General features: G+C 54.6%; 1 protein-coding gene across 7 annotated transcripts in view; it reads left to right on the plus strand.

The window, feature by feature from the left end:
* The window catches only part of COL18A1 (collagen type XVIII alpha 1 chain), a 37,827-nt gene that overhangs the window by 5,344 nt on the left and 12,027 nt on the right, over window positions 1-20,456 (plus strand). For 3 of the 7 annotated variants that reach the window (XR_007904478.1, XM_051787153.1, XM_051787154.1), the window contains exons 1-2: window positions 13,130-15,061; window positions 18,653-19,197. Coding sequence is in view for 6 of the 7 variants with exons in the window: in XM_051787153.1 (XP_051643113.1) it covers window positions 13,267-15,061; window positions 18,653-19,197 (2,340 nt within the window). In the remaining variant the exon portion in view is untranslated. Of the gene's footprint in view, window positions 1-13,129; window positions 15,062-18,652; window positions 19,198-20,456 lie in introns of those variants that run through there. The other 4 variants (XM_051787155.1, XM_051787156.1, XM_051787158.1 and 1 more) reach the window with 3 other exon arrangements.

Genomic DNA, 20,456 nt, shown 5'->3' on the forward strand with positions numbered 1-20,456 from the left:
GATGGGCTCCACCTCACCCCATCCACTGGTTGGACTCTTCTCTGCTAGCTGTGGGATGCCCTCACTGACTTTCCTGTCCTCCAGCCACATTCCTCATCCCTTGGGTACTGATGTGTGTGGAGGGCCCTCGGGAGGATCTGCCCTGACCTGCTGAGAGCTGGGGCTCAGGGGAGACACTCATGGGAGGAAGGTGGTGCAGAAGAAACTTGCAGTTATTTCAGCTGGTACAAAATCTGCTTAAATGCTGGGGAGTGGGAGCAAGTCCCCAACTTCGTGGATGGAGAAAGGAATGCGGTAGCAGCACGTGTGTGGCTTTTTGGCTTTTAGTATCAAACTTGATTAATCTGGAGAGCTTGTTGCCAAATATATAATTGAAACACAAGGAGCTGAACAGGGTTAGAAAATGGTTTGGAAATGTGTACAGCTAATGAGGGCTCCGGCATTGCCTTAATATGGATTTGGAGTCCTTGAAGTATGAGTGTGGTTAATAAACCCGTCGGGGGTGAAGGAGTGGTTCCCATCAACTCAAAGGTGGGAACATCCTAAAAAAGTGCTGGGAGAGGAGCAGGATACCAGCACCCCACAGGGCTGTTGGATGGGCCTGCTCCAAGGACAAGGCTCCAGAGACTTGCTGTGCTCCTGGCTTTGGCCGGCAGTGCTGTTTGGCAGGAGCATTCCCTGCGCTGGGGGCTTTCTCAGCAAGCAACATCTGGTCCGGAACATCCCGTTTCTGCTAGTTTCCACTTAAAAAGGTTGCTTTTTGGAATTTTTATTGCTTTTTTTTGGCATCGCCTTTTCTAAGATGGAAATTGGTCGTTAATGGATTTTATTGTACTTTTATTTTATTCCCAAACTCAGTCTGCTGGTTTCCTCCTCCCCAAGGGACTGGAAGATCTGGCTGTTCCTCTGACCCTGTCCCCAGGTTGTGGGAGGCTACTCGAACAGCCTGGGGTGGGAATAGGAGCCAGGGCACTGGAATCCAGCATCATCATCCATGCTCTTCCCACTGGCATAAATCTCCGACAGCCTAATGGCTCTTGAAGCTATCTCTGAGTTTATAATTCCTAAGTTAGCCACCTGCCTTCCCTCTGGGAAACACTATAATCAAACAAATTTATTCTCTCCCACCCACTTTGTTAGTCTGTAACTTAATTGAGTTGGAGATTGTTGACTTTTGGATAAACAGCACCTTTTTGATAACCCCAGATAAGCTGGCGGTGCTCCCTTGTGGCATGGTAGGAAGGCACCTTTGCAGCTTAGTCCTTCCCCTGTGGTCCCAAAATGCTTTTCAGAGGGGCCAGGACCCCTATCCTGGGGAACTCTCAGCTCCTGCTGGGTGTGGATAGAGATCCTGGACTCACTTGGTGATGAACACTCTCGGTTAGCCTGGTCTGGGGGGGGCCATCACTCCCGAGGGTCCTCGCCAAACCCCAGCATGGGGTCATCTCCCTTCTCCCTCCTGGGGAAACACCCTAGGACCTCTACCCCACTCCTAAAACCATTCCCAGGATAGGGTGACAATAGTTACTGTCCCTTCAAGGGAATGGGCTTGCCCAGACCCAGGACCTGTGGGGGACACAGAGTTCTAGAACTCCTTGTGGTACCCTCCTGCTGGTGCTGGCATCTCCCCAGACAGCAGAAGGGTTTGATGTGCCCTGTCCTGCTGAGAACTGGGACTCAGGGGCGCTCTGATGGGTGGGAGGTGGTGGAGAGGAAACCTGCAATGATTTCAGTTAAATCCCCGTGAATATCGGGGAGTGGGAGAAAGTCCAAGCCACTGGCATTGTGGATGGAGAGAGGCGTGTGGCAGCAACACACATGTGATTTTTGGCTTTTACTGTGGATTCATAAAATTGTTTGAGTTGGAAGGGACCTCAAAGCTCATCTCGTTCCAACCCCCTATCATGGGAAGGACACCTTCCACTGGACCAGATAGCTCAGACTTCATGCAGGATTCGATTAACCAGTTGTTACTTCTGCAGCTGCTCAGGGGACCTCTGTACCTGGAGCTTGCTGTTAAATCTCTGCACGGAGAGAAGCACAGTGCTCCAGCCCTCAGGGGCATCTTTGGGATGTGGGGAAGCCTTGTCTGGCTCCTCAGGAACAGGTACCTCAGTGCCACTTCACCTGGAAGCCTGGAAAGCAGTGCTTACAGAGCATCATCTCCTGGCAGACAGGTGAGCTGTCCCTAGGTGTTTCCACCCTGTGCTCAAGCTAGTCTTTTGCATATCAAAGGCTCTGGAGGCTGGAGGCCAGGTCAGGGATTTGCTCTCCAGATTGCTTTTTGCAGGGATGACTTGGGATAGGGGATAGTGGCACCGTCAGGGCGAGCCGCTCTCACTCAGGTGACCTTTTCCTGGATTTCCTTGGGGGACAAGATGCCTGGAGGGGTAACCAGGACACCATCTGATAAAAGCATGTGGGTTTTTATTTTAACAAGTGATTGCATCTTTTTGGTGGGGAGGTGGAGATGTCAGGCCATGAAGGTGGAGGGTGTGGGGGAGTCCTGGCATCCCCCATCCTGTGTGAGACCCAGGGGGCTGGGCTGAGCTGGGCTGGGCTCTCTGTCACGATGGCTTGAGCGAGGATGTGATTGCTGAGGTCAGCGTATGATCCTGCCGGGACTCTCACGGCGCTGGGCTGGATGGAGATATCATGGTTCCCTCCCAGCTGGGATGCAACAGGGTGGTGGTCCTGCTTCCCTCTGGGTCCCAGGACACCCAAGGGAATGGGCCTCCTCATGGCATCCTGCGAGGCTGAGGTGCCACCCTGGATCCAGCCAGCCACTGCTGATGTTGGTGGCTCCTTTCCCACCTTCTCCTTGGGCTCAGCTGAAAGAGTTAAGGAAACCATTGGAGAGGGGCCCCCAGAGGCAACTGCTGGAGGTAATAATCTTCTTTCGGCTCTTTTTTCTTTTCCCCTGCTAATTGCAGAGTTGACATCGCCCCCTCTCATGAAAGGCTCTTTTGTCAGCCGAGTTGCTGGGCAAAGCCCAGGCTTGGCAGCAGGTTGCAAGCCCCAGGTTGGTCTCCTGCACATCCCTCTCTGGCAGCAGGTAGTGAAATGACTCTTTCAGTGACAGTGATGTCCCTCCCTCCTTGGCTCCCATCTTGGGAAAAAAAAAAACAAACACCAAAACAACAACAGAAAACAGAACCCCTCCTTTTAGCCAACGGGGGCCTGATTTTTGTGCGGTCCCACCTCACTCACCAGCGTAGGGAAAGGTCAGCTCGTCTAGACGCTAATCCGACAAGTGTTGTATTTCTTCGCCCGTGGGTGTCCTAGCAACAGGATTAACGCTGTGGTGTACAGCGGACATTGGCTGGATCCCGCTCCATCCCAGGCCGGTGGTCCGGATGTGTGTCGCTCCGCATGGCCAGGCATCAGGGAGAGGTGGGCCGGGCTCCTGGTCCCGCTCCCCGCGCCTGCCCCAGGCTGTGCCAGCAGCTCCTGGTGGTTAACGTCAGTCCAGCGGCAGGGGAATTTAGGATACGGGTGATAAAACAGGCTGATGGATGTTTTACCTGGTCTGCATCCATCCCAGGGATGGGTGGGCTGGTGGTGAAGCATCTCTGCCCCAAGATGGACTCCAGGCCTGGTATGGGGATCACACTGGGGTGGGGTGCTCCACGGCCAGGCCCAGCCCACCTGGATGCACCAGCTTCACCGCGACCACACCGGGACCTTGGGACAGCCTGTATCACTGTAAATCTGACTCTCATGGTGGAAATGGGTCTCCCAGAACATCCCCTGCATCCCAATGCTCAGGTCTCCCAAGACATCCCACCACTCCGGCTGGCACAATCACTGTGCAGGGATAGCTATTAACCCCTGGCATCCCTCTGGCCTCGGGGCGAACTGCAGTGGCAGGAACACCAGTGAAAACCTGTCTGCTTTGGTCGGGAGCAAAAATATTTCCCATTTCCTTTGTTTTGCTATTTAATCTTTGTGTCTGACAGTTGCTGCTCAATCTCTTGATTGACCCCAGTTTGCTCCCAGGTGTTACTGGTGGTGCTTCACCGCCCGTGTCTGGGTTCAGAGGTGCAGCTGGGGCCAGAGTTCAGCACTCAGACATCTGATGGGTGTTTCTTCAGTGGGTACCATGCATCCGGAGCCGGCAGTCAGAGCCCCCTGCATCCATGGCACAGGGCCATGGAGTAGCTGCCTGATAACATTGTCCTGTTTTAATCTTTTTAAGCCTTTCCTCTGCTTTCCCAGTGGCCCCTTTCCGGGCTTTCTCCTGCCCTCTTTTCCTTGCGTAGTGGCCAGCCAGCGTTTCTCCCACGAGTCGTGCAAACTTTCGTCCCATCCTTGTTATTCCCCCCATCCCGCTGAGCTCTGATATCCCCGAATGTGAGGTGCAAAGAAACCAAAAGTGGTTTGAAGAGCAAAATCTGAGTTTAAACTTTGCCTCTCTGACGGAGAGGAGCTGGAACTGGCTGGTTCCCAATACAACCCCAGAAGCTCATCCAGGCTCCAGCATCCTTCAAGGCATGGTGCTGGTCCAGTGGTAGGGTTCAGTCTGGAGGCACTGGAGCCTCGGTGCTCCGGCTTTCCACCCTGCAAGCGGCCACATGCTTTAATTAGGCGAGGAGCTGGCGAGGCTCCGGGGTTGGGAGAATGGGGGGTTTCATTCCCTCGAATCCCAGTTGGGAGCTGTGGAGACAGGCTGAAGCTTGCCTTGAGTCCCGTAGCATAGCTCCTGCCTATGTGGGATTTTTTTTCCCTGCAGCTGGGATGGGTTAAGTGGGGTTTTAGGAGCCTTTTCTTTTCTCTTGGGTGCTTAAAACAACAATAAATAACATCCCAGCCCAGTGAAATAGGCCGGTGACGCTGCAAGGAAGGGAAGATGTTGCTCTGCTGATTTATGGGGCTTTTTTTTTTTCATCTTCACAGGTCACTGATAGCATTTGTGGAATTGGCTTTGCTGCAGGAAAAACTGGTTTCCAGCTTTCCCGTTAGGAAGAAGCTTCTGCTATCATGTAATTAAAATGCAGAAGAAAATAAAATACAAAAAAACCACCCCAGGGCAGCTACTTGTGGTGCTCATAGCTGGGTCCTTTGTCAGCTGTGTGTGTCCTCTGCCTTGCTCTAACCTTGGCTGTGCTGCTGCAGCCCGTGGCAGGAAAAAAAAATGGCACTTTTTGCCATTTCTCTGGGCTTTCTGGGTCATGCACCAGCCTGCAAAGGCAAAAAAGCATTTACATTTTGACCATGGGAATGTTTTAATCCATCTTGAGGCATTTCCAGGGTTTTTTATCACGTTATCTGAGCTGGGGCCGGCACCAGGCTGGCCTCCTGTTAGGCAGGGAATGTTGGGATTGTGACTCCTCTATCCCATAAATAAGAAATGATGGATTTGACTCTTCCCCATCTTCTTGCAGTAGGACAGCAGCTGCCTGCAGGGTTTCATCCTGGGGGTTCAGGGTCCCCAGAGCTTTTAAGGAAGGAAAGAAAACCCTGCCTCTAGGATTTTTTATTTTCTTTTTCCAGAAAGGATTCACTGCTTGGACTTGGATATTTGAGAGGTGAATATTTTTTCATCTGGGATGGTGATGGGTGTCACCTCACTGGGGATGGGGGGAAAGACCCCCCTGCTTTTGGGGGCACCTTGAACTCCAGTTGTGGTCATCAGGAACAAAACCATCCCAAATCACACAAGATCGTTGAATCACAGAATGGTTTGGGTTGGAAGGCACCTTAAAGCCTGTCTCGTTCCACCCTCTGCCATAGGCAGGGACACTTTCCACTAGCCCAGGTTGCTCCAAGCCCTGTCCAACCTGGCCTTGGACACTTCCAGGGATGGGGCAGCCACAGCTTCTCTGAGCAACCTGTACCAGGGCCTCACTACCCTCACAGGGAAGAACGTCTTCCCAATATCCTGTCTAACCCTGCCCTCTGGCAGTGGGAAGCCATTCCACCTTGTCCAGGCACTGCAGGCCCTTGTCCAAAGTCCCTCTCCAGCTCTCTTGGAGCCACTTTGGGCACTGGAAGGGGCTCTAAGGTCTCCCTCTCTGAAGAGACTCAAAACCCACTTGGACATGATCCTGTGCAACTTGCTCTAGGTGAACCTGCTTTAGTGGGGGGGAATGTTGTATTTGATGATCCCCAGAGGTCTCTTCCAACCCCAGCCACTCTGGGATCCTGTGAATGATGCCGGGTGAGGCTCACCCAGCCTTTCCAGCCCGCCCCCCCTTTGAACCCTCTGGTATGTGAATTTTTGCTGGTGTCAGAGGGTCGGCGGCAGCAAAATCCCTCCCGGTTAAAGGGTGGGAATACCAGTGTGTGCAGCTTGGGATAATTACCAGTTGTCAGCAAAACAATAGTGGCATTGTAGGGCAGGAGCAAAGGGAAAGGGCCCCTGTCTTGAGCGTAATGTTACTTTTCTATTTATGTTGCCATAGTCTTTGCTGAGAAATGGCCCTATTCTCTCTAATCCTCCCCTTCAGGCATTCCTGCTGGGCTTTTCTGTGTGGTTTGGGTTTTTTTTTTAACCCTTATCATCCCAGAAAACAGCTTATGGGGATCCATCTCTGTGGTGCTGTTCCGCATGCATGTCCTTGGCCCGTGGCATTGTGCCTGTGGGCTGGCCAGCTTTGCTTTGGGATGCTGATGCCTGGGATGGTGCCTGACTGTGGCATCATCCCTTCACTCAGGAGGGGGCAAACTGTTCTGGAATCTCCTTCTTCATGCAAGCAGGAGCCCAATTTACACCCCTCCTTGTTCTTGACATCTGTCAGGTGGTGAACTCCAGTGCATTAGAGCTATTTACTGATGTTGTATTTTGCTTTAAGACGGAGTGACTTGTAAAAAAAGGGAAAAATTTGGTCAAATGATGGCTCTGGTTGTTGGTTGGAAAGGGATGATGTGTTTTCTGGCATCATCCGGGTCCTGTTGGCTTTCCCCAGCACTTGCATGGAGCAGCAAAGTATCACCAACCTGTTTGACCCGTTTAGTATCCATCTCCAGTGGTGCATGGAATTCCTCAAAAGATCTAAATTTTCCTGCTTAAATACTTGCTCTGTCCATGGAGACATGATAGGGAGAGGGGGATTACAGCCTTGGCTGACATTAGGTTGTCATCGCTCATCTTAATTCCCAGGTGTTCAACTGATTTATTTTTCCCTTTAATGTTGGGACATGCTGAGGAGTTCAAGGGCTGGGTGAGGCTTTCTCTGTTTAAGTGGCCCCTCATCCAGGCTGCTAATGACCCCAACATCCACCCCTAAAGGGCCTGCTGGGCATCTCACCCCCTTGATTCCCCAGTTTGAGGGATCAAAAGGTCTGGTGTGAAACGCAGTGCCCCACAGACAGCCCTGGGATGGGATGCAATGGGATGTGACGACAAAGCAGGATGGCCAAACTCGTTTGCCTGGCGCAGAGGAAACTTTGGAAGGAGCCAACGCTTTAGAAATGCTGCCAAAGTCAGCAGCACAGGCAAACTATTGTCTGAGGAGTGCAAAGATGTGGAAGGACCATGGAGCAGACACGGAGTCTTATTACGAGCACAGCCGGGGGCTTCCAGAGGCTCCAAGCTAAACAAAGTCGCCTGCGCTGCAGGAGGGCAGCACTGACAAGACCCAGGCTGGTTGGACGAGCTGAAATCCAAAACCAAAACCCCCTCCCGGATCCCTCTTTTCCTGTCCATTCCCTAACAAAATAGCCTTTCTCACCACCTGGCCCCTCAGCAACCAGCTTGGATTTTGTTTGCTGCATGCTGTGCTGAGGGTGAGGTTAATGACCTGCTGAGTGGTTTCCCTTGCTGTAAATCCAAGTTGAGGCTCTGTGAAGCATCCACAAGCTGTGGCAGTTGCCTCCTGCAGCAGCATGGACCAGCTGGCACCCAGCATCCCTGGCTGGTGGCAGATGCAGGACGGATGCTGTTCCACAGGATGAAGGCTGTACCGCTCTGTTGTAGCTTGAGGTACGCTGTCATTTGGTAGCTCTTCTGTACTTTGGTGAATTCGGTTTTTTAAGCTGTGTTGGTATTTTCTTCAGTTCTGAAGTCCTGGAAAACAGCTGGGAATGGGCAACTCCCAGTTTTTGTCGTGCAGGCTTCAAAGTTGGCGCGGGATTACTTGCTGACAGTGTCTGTTGCTCTGTGACATTGGAGGTTTAATATCCAGTTAAGAGAATCAGCAAGGCTGAGGGGCCTCATTGGCTTGGAAGGCTTTGTTTGAGCTCTAGGGACATGTATGCTACCTGAGTGCCTTGTCCTTCTCTGATTTTCAGGTAGGGATGGCATTGACGTGGATCATAAATCCTCTGTCCTATCCCTCATCTCCCCTCGTCCTGCCACACAGCATCTGCCTGCGAGCCAGGATGCTGAGTGCCCTGGTCTCCCTGTATTCCCAGGAGGCCTGGGGGTGGAGATGTCCTGCCTGTCCCTCATGGAGACAGCAGCTGATCCCCCCTCCATTAACTGGTGTAGACTCCCATGCCTGCCCTGAGGGTGGTCACCAGGCGAGCCCCTTTGGCTTCATGCTGAGGCAAAAATGCCAGGAATGCGATTGAAATTTGGGGCTTCTCAGGAGTATCTCCCAGGCTGAGCCAGGACCTTGGTGGGGGGTGAGGAGGTGAGTCTTCCCCCCTCCGAGGAGCAATTAGTCTGCAAGGTGATTTATTAACGTGGAGGAGGAGGATGATGGGGGGGGTCGCATTCCTTCCCTCACCTCCCAAACCTTAGAACCTTATCTCCATCTGGGGGCTGTCGTTGGCCCCCGGAGGGAGGCAAGTGATGGGAAGCAGAGACCTTGGCCCCTGTGGAGGGAGGATGGGAGGGACACTGGTGGGACTGGGGGATACAGGTCACCCCAAACTCACCTTGTGTTTTAAAGACCTCCTTGCACCTTTAAAGACCTCCCTTGGATTCTGCTGTGCCCGGACATTGATGGCCCCTCTCCACCATCCATTCCCCCTAGGGCATCTCAAAAGGGACAAAGGCACCCCAGCCCCAGTTCTCTGCTGCCTTGTCCTGTTCATGCTGATGGGGCAGAGAGGGGCAGCAGCATCTCCTGGCTGTGCCTCATCTAGCTCTGCTCAGTTTGGGAGCAGGAGGAGGACCTGGTAAGGTCTGGGCACGGCCACCGTGCTTTCCCCCGGGGTTATTTGATGGCTCCCCTAGGCAGTCGTGACATTTTCATGGTTTATCTTATCGAGGAATTTGCCGGGAGGATGTTTCTGGCTCTCTGTGAGTAAATGTTTAGGAATGCTGCTGTCCCGGGGGCTCCCTGGTGTTGCACAGCTAGAGGCTGTGGGGGGAAATGCTGGCCCGAGGGCAAGTCCTGGCAAACCGGCACCTGTGTCAATTCTGGGGCTGTGGTGGTGCTGTCACTCCTGCCTGCTTGGCCCCGTGCATCCTTATCCCCTGCCTTCGCCTTTCCCTGGCTGAGCGCCCGTCCATGGGCTGGGTCCTGCTGCCTCTCTCCAAGGGCTGGGAGGTCAGTGGCTTGGGATGTGGCAACATCCTCAGCATGCGTCTCGATGAGGGCCTTTTAACTGCTGTCTGGGTTTTTAGATGGAGAATGGATTAAAATCCCAAATGTCATTGGGATTTATAGATGCCATCTGCTGCTGACAGTCCCTGAATTTTTCTGCTCAGTGCACGAGCGCTCCCACCTCCAGCATCCTGGCTGTGCTGCTCTCAGTTTTCTTCCCTTCCTTTCCCTTCCTTTCCTCTTTCCTTCCCCTTCTGTTTTTCCTTCCTTCCTTCCAGCTGTACCGCTGTCAAGGTTGTGCTGGTGTCAAGGTTTCCTTCCCTGGGGGGTGTCTTACCCTCTGTGGCTCAATCTCTTGGCATTAAAACTCTTTCTGCAGCTGCACTTCATCTTTTGGGGCTCAGGATCTGAACCTGGGGTCCCCCCGTGGTTTGTGAGGCCCTCCCCAGAGGTTTGAGCAGCGGGAGGAAGGAGGCTGCAGATGACAACCCCTCACCTGCGCTCTCTGCCCAGACCTCAGTGAGCTCTGGGCTGGTGGCCCAGATGGCCACCGGTATGGGGCCGCGATGGGTCCAGAAAGTGGGATGTCCCGAGGACCTCCTGCGCACTACTCGGCCTGAGGCTCCCTCTGCTGTCCGTCTGTCTGTCCATCCACTAGTTCATCTGCCTGTCTATCAATCTGTCCATCTCTGCCCACCCAACTCTTGCTGGGGAGTCCTCGGGCTGTGGAGGGGGGAATTTTTGAGCTGGGCTGGGGCAGGGTCCCTGTCCACTCCCAAAATCCTGCAGGGAGCCACCCCAAGCTGCCGGGGTCGCTTGAAACCTGCTCACTTGGCCCCCACTTTGGCCCCTAGAGAATATCATCAGTGTTCTTTAACCATGGATGGGATGCTGCAGGTCTGAAATCTGCATGACAGGCTCTTTTTTCCTCTTTTTTTTTCTCCTCTCTTTTTTTCTCTTTCCCTACTTTTTTCCTCTCTTTATCGTTTTGTTTCCCTCTCTTTTCATTTCTCTTCCCCTTCCCCTTTTCTCCTCTCTCTCCTTGTCTCCCTCTCGTTTCCCCTCTCTTCCCCTCCCTTCCTCCTCCTCTTGTTTTTCCTATTTTCTCCTTTCTCCCCTCTTTTCTCTCTCCTTTCCCCCTCTCATTTTTTCCTTCTCCAATCTCTTTTTTCCTCTTTTCTCCTTTCTCCCAACTCTCTCCTCCACCTCATTTTTCCCTTCTCTTCTTCCAACTCTCTTTTTCCGCACTTCCCCTAATCTCTTTTTTCCTCCCCTCTCCACACTTTCCCCCCACCATTTTCCTTTCTTTTCCCATTTTCCCCCCTCTTTTTCTCCCTCTCTGTTCTCCTGGGACAGGACCAAGCCCTCAGTGCCTCAGGGCAACCTAATCCTCCTTTTCGAGATGGGCTGTGCTGCACCACCAGATGCTTCACAGCCTTGGGAAGATGCAGCCAGTCTGTTTGGGAGGGAACTGGGACCAGAATGAGGATCCAAATTTGCTTTTAAAGAAGTTCAAGGTTATGACGTACTGGCAGCAGCATCCTGTGGAGTGTGCAAAGTGCTTCTTAGGAGCCTTCAGCCTGGAGGAGGCTAAAACAAGGGCTTTTCCCTGCTCTTTTCCCTGCAAACCAGCTGCCATGACTTCTCCTTGGGGAAATACTTCTCCAAAATATTTCACCAGCTGGCACATTCCGAGTGCCTGGCTGCTTGGTCAGTGGTGGAGCTGGGTGCGCTGGGTCCAGACGCTCTAGTGCCACCTGTGGCACCAGCCCCCCCTCTTAAGTGCCCATTTTGGAAATCCCAAGTCCCTTATTTTGGGATGCCCCAGCCCTGGCTCCTCCCCTGGGACCTGCCGACATGGAGGTGTGCAGTGAAACGAAGATCATTGACTTAACGAGGGCACCTCACGGGATTGCTGTTCCACTCCACTATCATGAGCTGCCTAATCCCAAAAAAAGGGAGAAATGGGAATTTTTCTGGCTGGCCATCTGCACACGCTCGAGGTACCCCAGCATGGTGCTGCTGCCGAAATCCTCCCGGCTGAGATGAGGCAGCTCATCGGGGCGCATGATGCTCCCCACTGGCTCCAGGAGGCAGCTCTGGGGGGCTTGGATCACATCCCTGCTGCTGGCTGTCACCCTACTTATCCCCCCCTCCCCCCCCCCCAGTTTTGGGAAGAGCCTGTGGGAACACCAAGCTTTTCCATCCCACCAAGTGGGAGAGGAGCAGTAGCCATTCATACCCCTCTTGGGTGTGCCAAGGACACAAGAGTGGGGGGGGTCCCATACCATGCTATGCCACCGCGCCCTGGCCCCAGGGTGGCAGAGCCGGGCGCAGCAGGGTCCTGTCCGAACATGCCAGGGAGGGTTGGCAGATGCCTGGCTTCTCTCTTCAGGTTGATGGGAGCACAGGAGCTTCGGGGGGGGGGGCATGTGGAAACTGACATACAGACAAAACTGCGTTCCATGTGGATCAGTGGTGGGCTGTTCCGCAACAGGCGCCCCTAACAGCATCAGTCATGGGGCAGGCTGTTGGCAACAGCATCCAGCTCCCATTTTAAGGGGAAATCTCACCCGTTTTGCTTAAAAGGCAGTGTGGGAAATGTTGTGTAAAGCAAAATGGACATCTGAACATCGGTTTCGGTGATTTTCCTGGATGTTTTTAAACCAGAGCAACAGGAGAGCTCTACACTGTAGGACCGTGTTGCGGCAGACTGTGACTTTCCCGGTCATGGGGCCAAGGAGAGCCAAATTTGTCACCTCCCCATCAACATCCCTTCTCAGGGACACTTTTTGAGCCTTGAAGGTGACTTGCCCAGTGTCACCACGGCAGTGTGGGTGTGCTCCATCTCTGCAGGGGACCAGGGGCTCAGTGATCCCCAGGAACAGGGGGCATTGTCACCAGAGCAGGACAATGCTGATGTGGCAAAACAGGCTGGATGAGTGTATTCGGGGGGAATTTTTTTCAGCTGAGGTGAAGAACAATTAAATTTTTGGGGGTGTGGGAGAGTCCCAGTGCTGCCTGGAGGGATTTGTGTCCCGGGCTCCAAGAAAACTTGTGATTGGAAAACTTGTGATTGCTCAGACCTGGCTTTGAGACGTGTCTGGCGTGTGATGCCTGTTGTGGGGGGGTTGCAAGTGCCCCCCTTTGCTGTCCTGCGACGGCACCTGGGGGGTCCTGGCCCTGTAACTGAGACAGGAAAGAGGCTTTAAACACTTGACTTTTGGGACTCGTTGTGTTTCCGGCCAGTGGAAATATTGGAAATGTTTTCTGGCTTTTTTTTTCCTTCCTCGTTCTGTTTTGCTCTGAAGTTATAACCTTTTCCCGAGCCCTGGAGCAGGGTGTCCCACCGAAACTGGTGGCATCCATGGGGGCCACGTCCATGCATGACCCCACCAGGTACAGCTGTCGATTTAACCAGAGCCACCCAAGCAGAGAGAGAGGATTTAGGATTTTCTGGGCAGGAAGGAGTTAAACAGCTGGCAGCAGCTGCTGGAACAGCTAGTAGGGTGCGTCTGAAGGCTGGCTTGGCTCCCAGAGGTTTTGGGGGACTCAGGTGGGTCCCCAGCCAGGCGGCGGAGTCCCGGAGGGGCTGTGCCGGGAGTGGGAGGTTGGCGCTGGGGAGAGGAGGGTTTAGCGAGGCCGGCGGCGGCGGGGCCACTCCTCCCACTGCTCCGCTCCGGTTTGAAAGGTCGAGTGCTGGAGCTTGGGAGGAGAAAGCGATGTGAGTGCTCCGGGAGTCTGGCTGGGGCAAAACTCCTGCCTCTTTTCCCTCCTTTCCTTCCTCCATTTTGCTCTTGGAGGCAACAGAGCTCCTTTTCCCTTTCCAATGGCCCAACCTTCCTTGGGGTTTCTACTCCTCCTGGCTAGCTGCTTCTCCTCCTCCGAAACGCAATTCCTGGACTGGATTTGGGACAGCACGAAGACCACTGGAAGCCCAGCAGCACCCAGCAAGGGAATCCCAGCCTCAGAGCCACTACCCTCAGCGGCAGCTCCTGCTCCCAGCCTGTCCCCAGGGAGGGGTGATGAGATGGTGAGGAATGTCACCACCCCACAGCAGCAGGAGCCAGATCCTGGTACAGCACTGCCTACGGGTGAGGGGACCGCAGCCAAAACCACAGAGCAGTGGAACAGGAATGTCACAGGGCTGATGGAGAGCATGGCACAGCCCAGCATCGCTCCTCCTCACAGCACCTCACCTGCCCCTGGGCAGGATGTGGCCGGCAGCTCCACTGAAGACCCACAGCTGCCTGGAATGGGGACCACCAAGGACATGCAGCTCCTGGGGTCAGGGACCACTGAAGACCCACAGCTCCTGGGGTTGGGTACCACCAAGTCCCCACAGCTCCTGGGGTCAGGGACGACTGAGGACCTGCAACTCCTGAGGATGGGGACCACCAAGGACCAGCAGCTTTTGGAGTTAGGTACCACTGAGTCCCCACAGCTCTTGGAGATGGGAAATACAAAGGACCCACAGCTCCTGGGAACAGGGGCCACTGGGGACCTGCAGGTCCTCGGGGCAGGGAGCAACAAGGATCTGCAGCTCTTGAGGGCAGGGACCACCAAGCACCCACAGGTCCTGGGGATTAGGAATACCAAGGACCCACAGCTCCTGGGGACATGGACCACCAAGGACCCACAGTTCCTGGGGATGAGGACCACTGAAGACCCACAGCTCCTGGGGACAGGGACCGCCGAGAATCTGCAGCTCCTGGGGATAGGGACCACTGAGGACCTAGAGCTCCTGGGGATGAGGAACACCGAGAACCCACAGCTCCTGAGGACAGTGACCACTGAGGACCCACAGGTCCTGGGGAGCACTGAGGACCCACAGCTCCTGAGGACAGGGACCATCGAGAACTCGGAGCTCCTGGGGACAGGGACCCCCACAGCAATGGAGACATGGATGTCCTTGCAGAGACCAGGAGGTCCCCAGCCAGGTAGTGCCCCTTTTCCTTTCTCACCAGGTGACAGTACCCATAAGCAGGCAGTGCCATTCCAGGACCCCGTGGCACAACCTCCCCATCACCACCGTGAAGCATCACCGAACCTATGGCACGGCACTGGCCACCGGGGGCTGGCCCTGACCAGCACGAACAGGAGCCAGAGCTCCCCCTTGCCTAACCAGAGGGTGGATAATGGTGTGAATCCTCCTGATAACTCCAGTCCTCTTGAGTTCAATTTACTAACTGCCACTGCACGGCTCTACGGTAGTAATGGCGTGGGGCTCCCATCCTTCTTTCCTGGACTGATGCCAGCTGCCAGCCATTGCCTGCCCATCCCAACCCACCTGCCCTTCTGCAGCGTACTGGGCACCAGCCATGTCCGATTGCCAAATTACCTCCGCCACAGCAGCGAGGAGGAAATTCGGGCGGCTTTGCATGAGTGGGAGGGGCTGCTTGAATCGCGGTGCCATCGCTACCTGGAGTGGTTCCTCTGCTTGCTGCTGCTCCCCGGGTGTAGTGCCTCAGTCCCCGTAACCCCCCCACCGTGCCAGGGCTTCTGCGAGGCCGTCAGAGACCTGTGTTGGACTCACTTGGCTGGTGGGCGCCTGCCTCTGCCTTGCGATGCTCTCCCTGAGGAGGATGAAGGGTATTCTTGTGTCTTTATTAATGCTTCTGCAGGTAACGTGGCTGGGTGACATCCTTGTGTTGTGTCTCCCCTCCCAAAACTGCCCCCAGGCGCTGAGGGATGCTGCTGCCTTGTCCCCATGGGATGCTGCTGAGTCCAAAACCGCTTTCCATGCAGCCTTGGCTTTTTTGGAGAACCAGCAGGTTTTGACTCCCTCCACAAGGCTGAACATTACCCCTGGTGAAACACAGTGTCCTAGTGGTCAGGACAGGAGATGCTCCCCAAGAACATCATGCTGGCATTCAGGGCTGGTTTCCCAGTGCCACAGTGCTTTGGGGTGTCCATCCTGGGATTGGGACACTTGGAGACCTGGCATCTCCCCGCGGGAGCAGGGGAAAGACCTCTGTCCTGTGGCCACCCAACCGCAGCACCATGGTGGTGAGGAGGTTTCAAGGTGACCCGTGGCCGTGCGGGCACGCTCCCCCCTCCTGGAGCAGCCCTTTACTTTGGGGTTAATGATTCACCCGACGGCTAATGTTTGATCCCTGCCTGCTCAGAAAAGCAGGAGAGGTTACTTCACCTCCAGCTTAGTCATTTGGTGGTTGTGACCTTTCTGTGTGTCAAACGGGGGGACCCAGACGTGCCTCTGGGGCAAGGGAGTGAAGGGACAAGAGGGAGGTGGGGTGCGAGGGAGGTGGCTGGTGCCTGGAGAAATGCACATTGGGATGAAAGCAGGAGCTCCCCTTCCCCCCCGCAAATTCTCTGAAAGAGGCTGTGTTCCCATGCCGGCCCCGTGCCCTTGGGTGATAGCCGGGAGATGCCAATGAGGAGCCAGAGGGGCATTGGGGGGTTAGGGGGGAGAGAGGAGGGGGTAGTGGCAGACAAGGGTCCCACACATGGTCCTCTCAGTGTCAAAGAGTCTCTGTTTGCTGGGGGGATGCAGTGGGACCATGGGGATGCTCAGAGGGGAGGTGCATGCCCATCCAAGACTGTGCCATAGTGTCTCAGATGGGCAGCGTCAGCAATGAGTGGGGGCTGTGGTGCACCCCATGGAATGACTTGAGATGCTCCTGCATGCTGGAGGTCCCCTGCATCTCAGCTGGGATGGGATGTGCAGGGCCATGCTGGCAGCCTTGGCTCAAGCTAGCCAGGAAAGTCATGGCGGAGCGGGATGGTGGCTTGGAGCATCCCGGGGACTTTTCCAATGGCAGAATCACTGCAGCAAGAGACATCCCCACAGCCATCCTTTGCCAGAACCAAACCTGCAGCTTCTGCCATCTCTCCATGCTCCATGATAGATGCTGCCGGTTTGCCACAAGGATCATGGACTGCAATATTTGGGCTCTGGATCTCTTTTGGAAAAAGGAGGCATGGCCTGAAAGGTTTGGTGGATGAGAAGGGACACTTGGCTTTTGGAGGGGAGCAGGCATTTGAAGGGGTCTCCACTTGCTCCTCTGCTCCCCAGTCCCCATGCGGCCTCTGCCTGCTGTCACTCAGGGAAAGGGTGTGTGTCCTTTTGCTTTGGGAAGTGCTGGCACCCAGCTCCCACTCCAGACTCGGGGGCAAGTGGCGTGTTTGGAGAGGAGGGAGGCTCCCAGAGCTCCAAGGGGAGCGTGGTTGAAAATTACACTGCTAACAAAAGCCTCTTTCAGCGTGTCCCCCGTCATCCCGAGCCCTGGTGAGGGGACACAATGACTTGTCTGGCTGCAGGAATTGCAGCGCTGGCTCTTACACCCATGTGGATCCCCGGGAGGAAGCTCTGGTTTCCTTTTCCCCTAAAGCTGCTGAGAATTTGGCTTCCTCCAACACCAGATAAGCTCTATCCCTGCATCCTGGCATTTGCAGTTAGAGCAAGCTTGTGGGGGGACCTGAGCAGGGGGTGACTTGTGGGTGGGTGCCAGTCTGAGTCTGAGGGAACCCCACTTGCTCGCCCCATCATTTTTGGTGTAGGGCTGTACGCATCTGAGAGTGAAAGGATGCCAAGCTTCAGGATCCAGAGGTTCACCTCCAAGCAGATTGGGGATGCCCTGTGTGGAAGCCTGATCGCAGATGAGGGGGCTAGAACTGGTGGAAGACCGGGAGTGAGGTTTTCTCCCAGTCAGGTCAGTTTTGGGATGCCAGGCTTGGGAGGAACTGGGGTCTTGGGGGAGCAGGGTGGATACTGAACAGTTTCAGAGTTCAGAAGAGGATCAGTGGGTCTGGGGTCTGGCAGAGTAAAAATTTGCCCCCACCTTTAATTGGTGGCATTTCTAATGTCCCCACTGCTAGGTCCCTGTCACAGAGGTGGCACTGGCATTGGAACTTGGCAGCAGGGGCAGACTGGGAATGCTCCATGTCCCTCAGGCTTTGGAAGAGGCACCCAGGTTTTCATCACCATCCCAAGAGATGTGTTTTCCTTCCAGGCTGGGCAAGGCTGGACTGATTCCTTCTTTCTATTTTTTTTTAGTTTATTTTTTAATGGTTTTTTTTTTAAGAGCTCTGGAGGACAATGCCTAGTTCTAGAGCTGGGTGGAGGTTCCTGGCTGATCCTCCTAGGTTCAGCCCAGGATACTCCAGGATACACATCTTATTCCCCCATCACTCACATGAAAACTAGGAAAGGAGTTGGGGACATTGAGTTGCCTCAGCTCCTGCTCCTGGCTCAGGATTGGGCCAAAAATCAGCACTGAGCATTTGTTTCATTTCCAGTGCAGATCCCTCAGCTGTTTCAGAGCCAGGGTGGTTGGGTTTCCTCACTCCTAGGAAATGAGAGGTTAAAAAGCACCCGGCATGTTCACTCCCATGGAGCTGGCACTGACCCCGAGCAGTTGACATAGGAGAGGAGGAATCCAGCACCCAGTGTGTGGGCGATGAGGATGTGCTTGCTGCCAAAACAACGGGAGCTGGCGGACAGACGGCCAGCTCACCCTGACCAGATGTTCAGCTGCATCGGGGAGGAGAGACGGTCTCCAGCAGAACTTCCCTAATTCTCTAATTCTCAGTAGGAGTTGGGAAAGGAGGCGACCGCCAATTGAGAGCATCTGGGAAGCTGACAGGGCATGCTGGCTTGAGCCGCGTTCCCAGGGTGTTGCAAGGGGATGGTTCTGATTTATTCCTAGCAGGGGTGACCCTAGGATGCTGTTCCGGGATGATGTGAGGGGTCACTGTGACCCCAGAGCGGGTATGGGTGCAGCACACTTCCTCAGGGCTCCATGGTTGTTCAGCATCCTGGTGCTCCAGCAACATCCCCCTAACGTGGACAAGATCCCTTTGGTTTTATCCCATCCAGGGAACTCTGAGCAACCTGGTCTAGTGAAAGGTGTCCCTGCCTATGGCAGGGGAATTGGAATCAGATGATTTTTAAGGTCCCTTCCAACCTAAACCATGCTATGGTGTCCCAACTGCAGTTGGAGGGCCAGCTGCAGGGATTGGGTGGCATTTTGGGAGTCACATCTGAATGGTCTGATGGGAGCAGCTCAAGGTTGCTGCATTGGCCAACTCACAGCCTGAAGGAAAATCTCGGTCCCTGGGGAGGGAGAGCGGAGGGAGCCACTGAAGAACTGCATTTGGGGGAGGTGTGGCCAGGGGTGTCCTCCCAAGGCACCTTGTTGAGTGACCATCCTTGCGTGGCTGGTTGTGACCATCCCCTTCCTTTCTTTCTGCAGAGAACCTGAGTGCCGAGGTCAGCCTCCTGGAGCTCATCGGAGACCCGCCACCGGAGGAGATCCTCAAAATTTATGGCCCTGACAACAACCCTGGCTATGTCTTCGGTCCCAACGCCAACACGGGCCAGGTGGCCCGGTACCACCTGCCAAGCCCTTTCTACCGGGACTTCTCCCTCCTGTTCCACATCCAGCCCACCACCCCCCGGGCCGGTGTGCTCTTTGCCATCACAGACTCCTCGCAGAGCATCATCTACGTGGGCGTCAAGCTCTCGGAGCTGCGGGCAGGCAAGCAGCAGATCATCTTCTATTACACGGAACCGGGCTCGCCCAGCTCGTATCCGGCAGCCACCTTCACCGTGCCCACCTTGCTCAACCAGTGGACGCGCTTTGCCATCAGCGTGGAGGAGGATGAAGTCATCCTCTACTTGGACTGCGAGGAGCATGAGCGGGTCCGGTTTGAGCGCTCCCCAGACGAGATGGAGCTGGAAGATGGCTCCGGGCTCTTTGTTGCTCAGGCTGGAGGGGCTGACCCGGATAAATACCAGGTAAGGCCTTGGGTCACCCCAAGGTGCATCTCCAAGAAGCCTCGAGAGACATAACACTGGCTGTGCCTGTTGAACTGTCCTTTTTGCCTGGAAGACAACCAGAGGCCACACTCGGTGTGTGTCCCTGGGGAAGGGGACACCTGAAATGGGCGAAAAGGTGTCTTGAGATGCCTCTAATTTTATCGTCTTGGGGCTCACCAAGGCAAAGCTCTCAAGGTGGGCTGGTAGGAGGACATGGGGTTGCCCTACAGCAGCCACCGTTGCCCGTCCCTTTTCCCAGCAAACTCACAGAGCCTCTTCAGATCTCACTATTGCTGAAAATACCCAACTCCTTTGGTAGAGGAGCTGCCTTGGCTGGGAAAATATCTCTCTTAGCTGGAAAAAATGCTTGGGCTGGAGTATATCTTTGTTGGCTGATGCTGAGCAGTATCTCCAGGAAGGCTTTGGAGAGTGAGGAGGGATGTGATAGCTCAGCCCGTGCTTTGAGCAGGACTCATGTTCTAGATAAGGTTTATGGAAAGTGTGGGGAAAATACTCAACTGACATGGAAATCCCCTACAGTGCTTGAAGAGAGGAATGTTCAGGTTTCTCCTGGGTTGAGCAGGATTTGCCTAGCAACAGAGGCTCTGCCGAGGGGGGCATTACATTGAAGTTTTGCAAAGTACGTTTCTGAGCTTAAACATCATCTTGACTGTGCTGCCACATTCCCAGTTGAATGGCTTTGGTCTGGGAAAGCTCCCCCGGGAAAGGGTTAATCATTGAAGGGCTACAGACTGGTGTGCACTGGGATTCAGGCAGATCCCTTGAAGAGCCACTTTTTGCCCTTGAAGAGCAATTTTTTTGCTCTTGAACATGCTGGGAGGGCCAGGTCATGGCCCTGGAGGAGCTCCTCTCCCCAGCTGGAGGCGGTTTGGCACCATATGGAAGGCAAAGCAACAGCTTGGAGCAGAGCAGACCTTTTAGCAGGTGATGCTCCCAAGCTTGCCAAACCCCTTATCCCATGGCCCACCCCCGGTTTTCCCATGGGGAATAGCTGGCCATCGAGGGAAGGAGGCTGGACCGCTTTGGCTGGATGAGAAGGGAGCAGCATCTGACTGCCTCGTGGTGTTTCCATCGCTGCCCAGCCCTGACTCGCGTTATCTGGAACTAACAGGGCATCGAGCAGATTAAAAGCTGGCCCCGGGTCAAGCCTCAGGATGAGCTGCTGGCAGGCAGCTGGAGGGGTGTCCTGGCATCTCTGCTCCTTCCAGAGTCACCTT

The sequence above is a fragment of the Manacus candei genome, unplaced genomic scaffold, assembly GCF_025592945.1.
Source record: "Manacus candei isolate 608988 ecotype Guabito, Panama unplaced genomic scaffold, ASM2559294v1 h1tg000023l, whole genome shotgun sequence".
NCBI lineage: Eukaryota > Metazoa > Chordata > Aves > Passeriformes > Pipridae > Manacus > Manacus candei.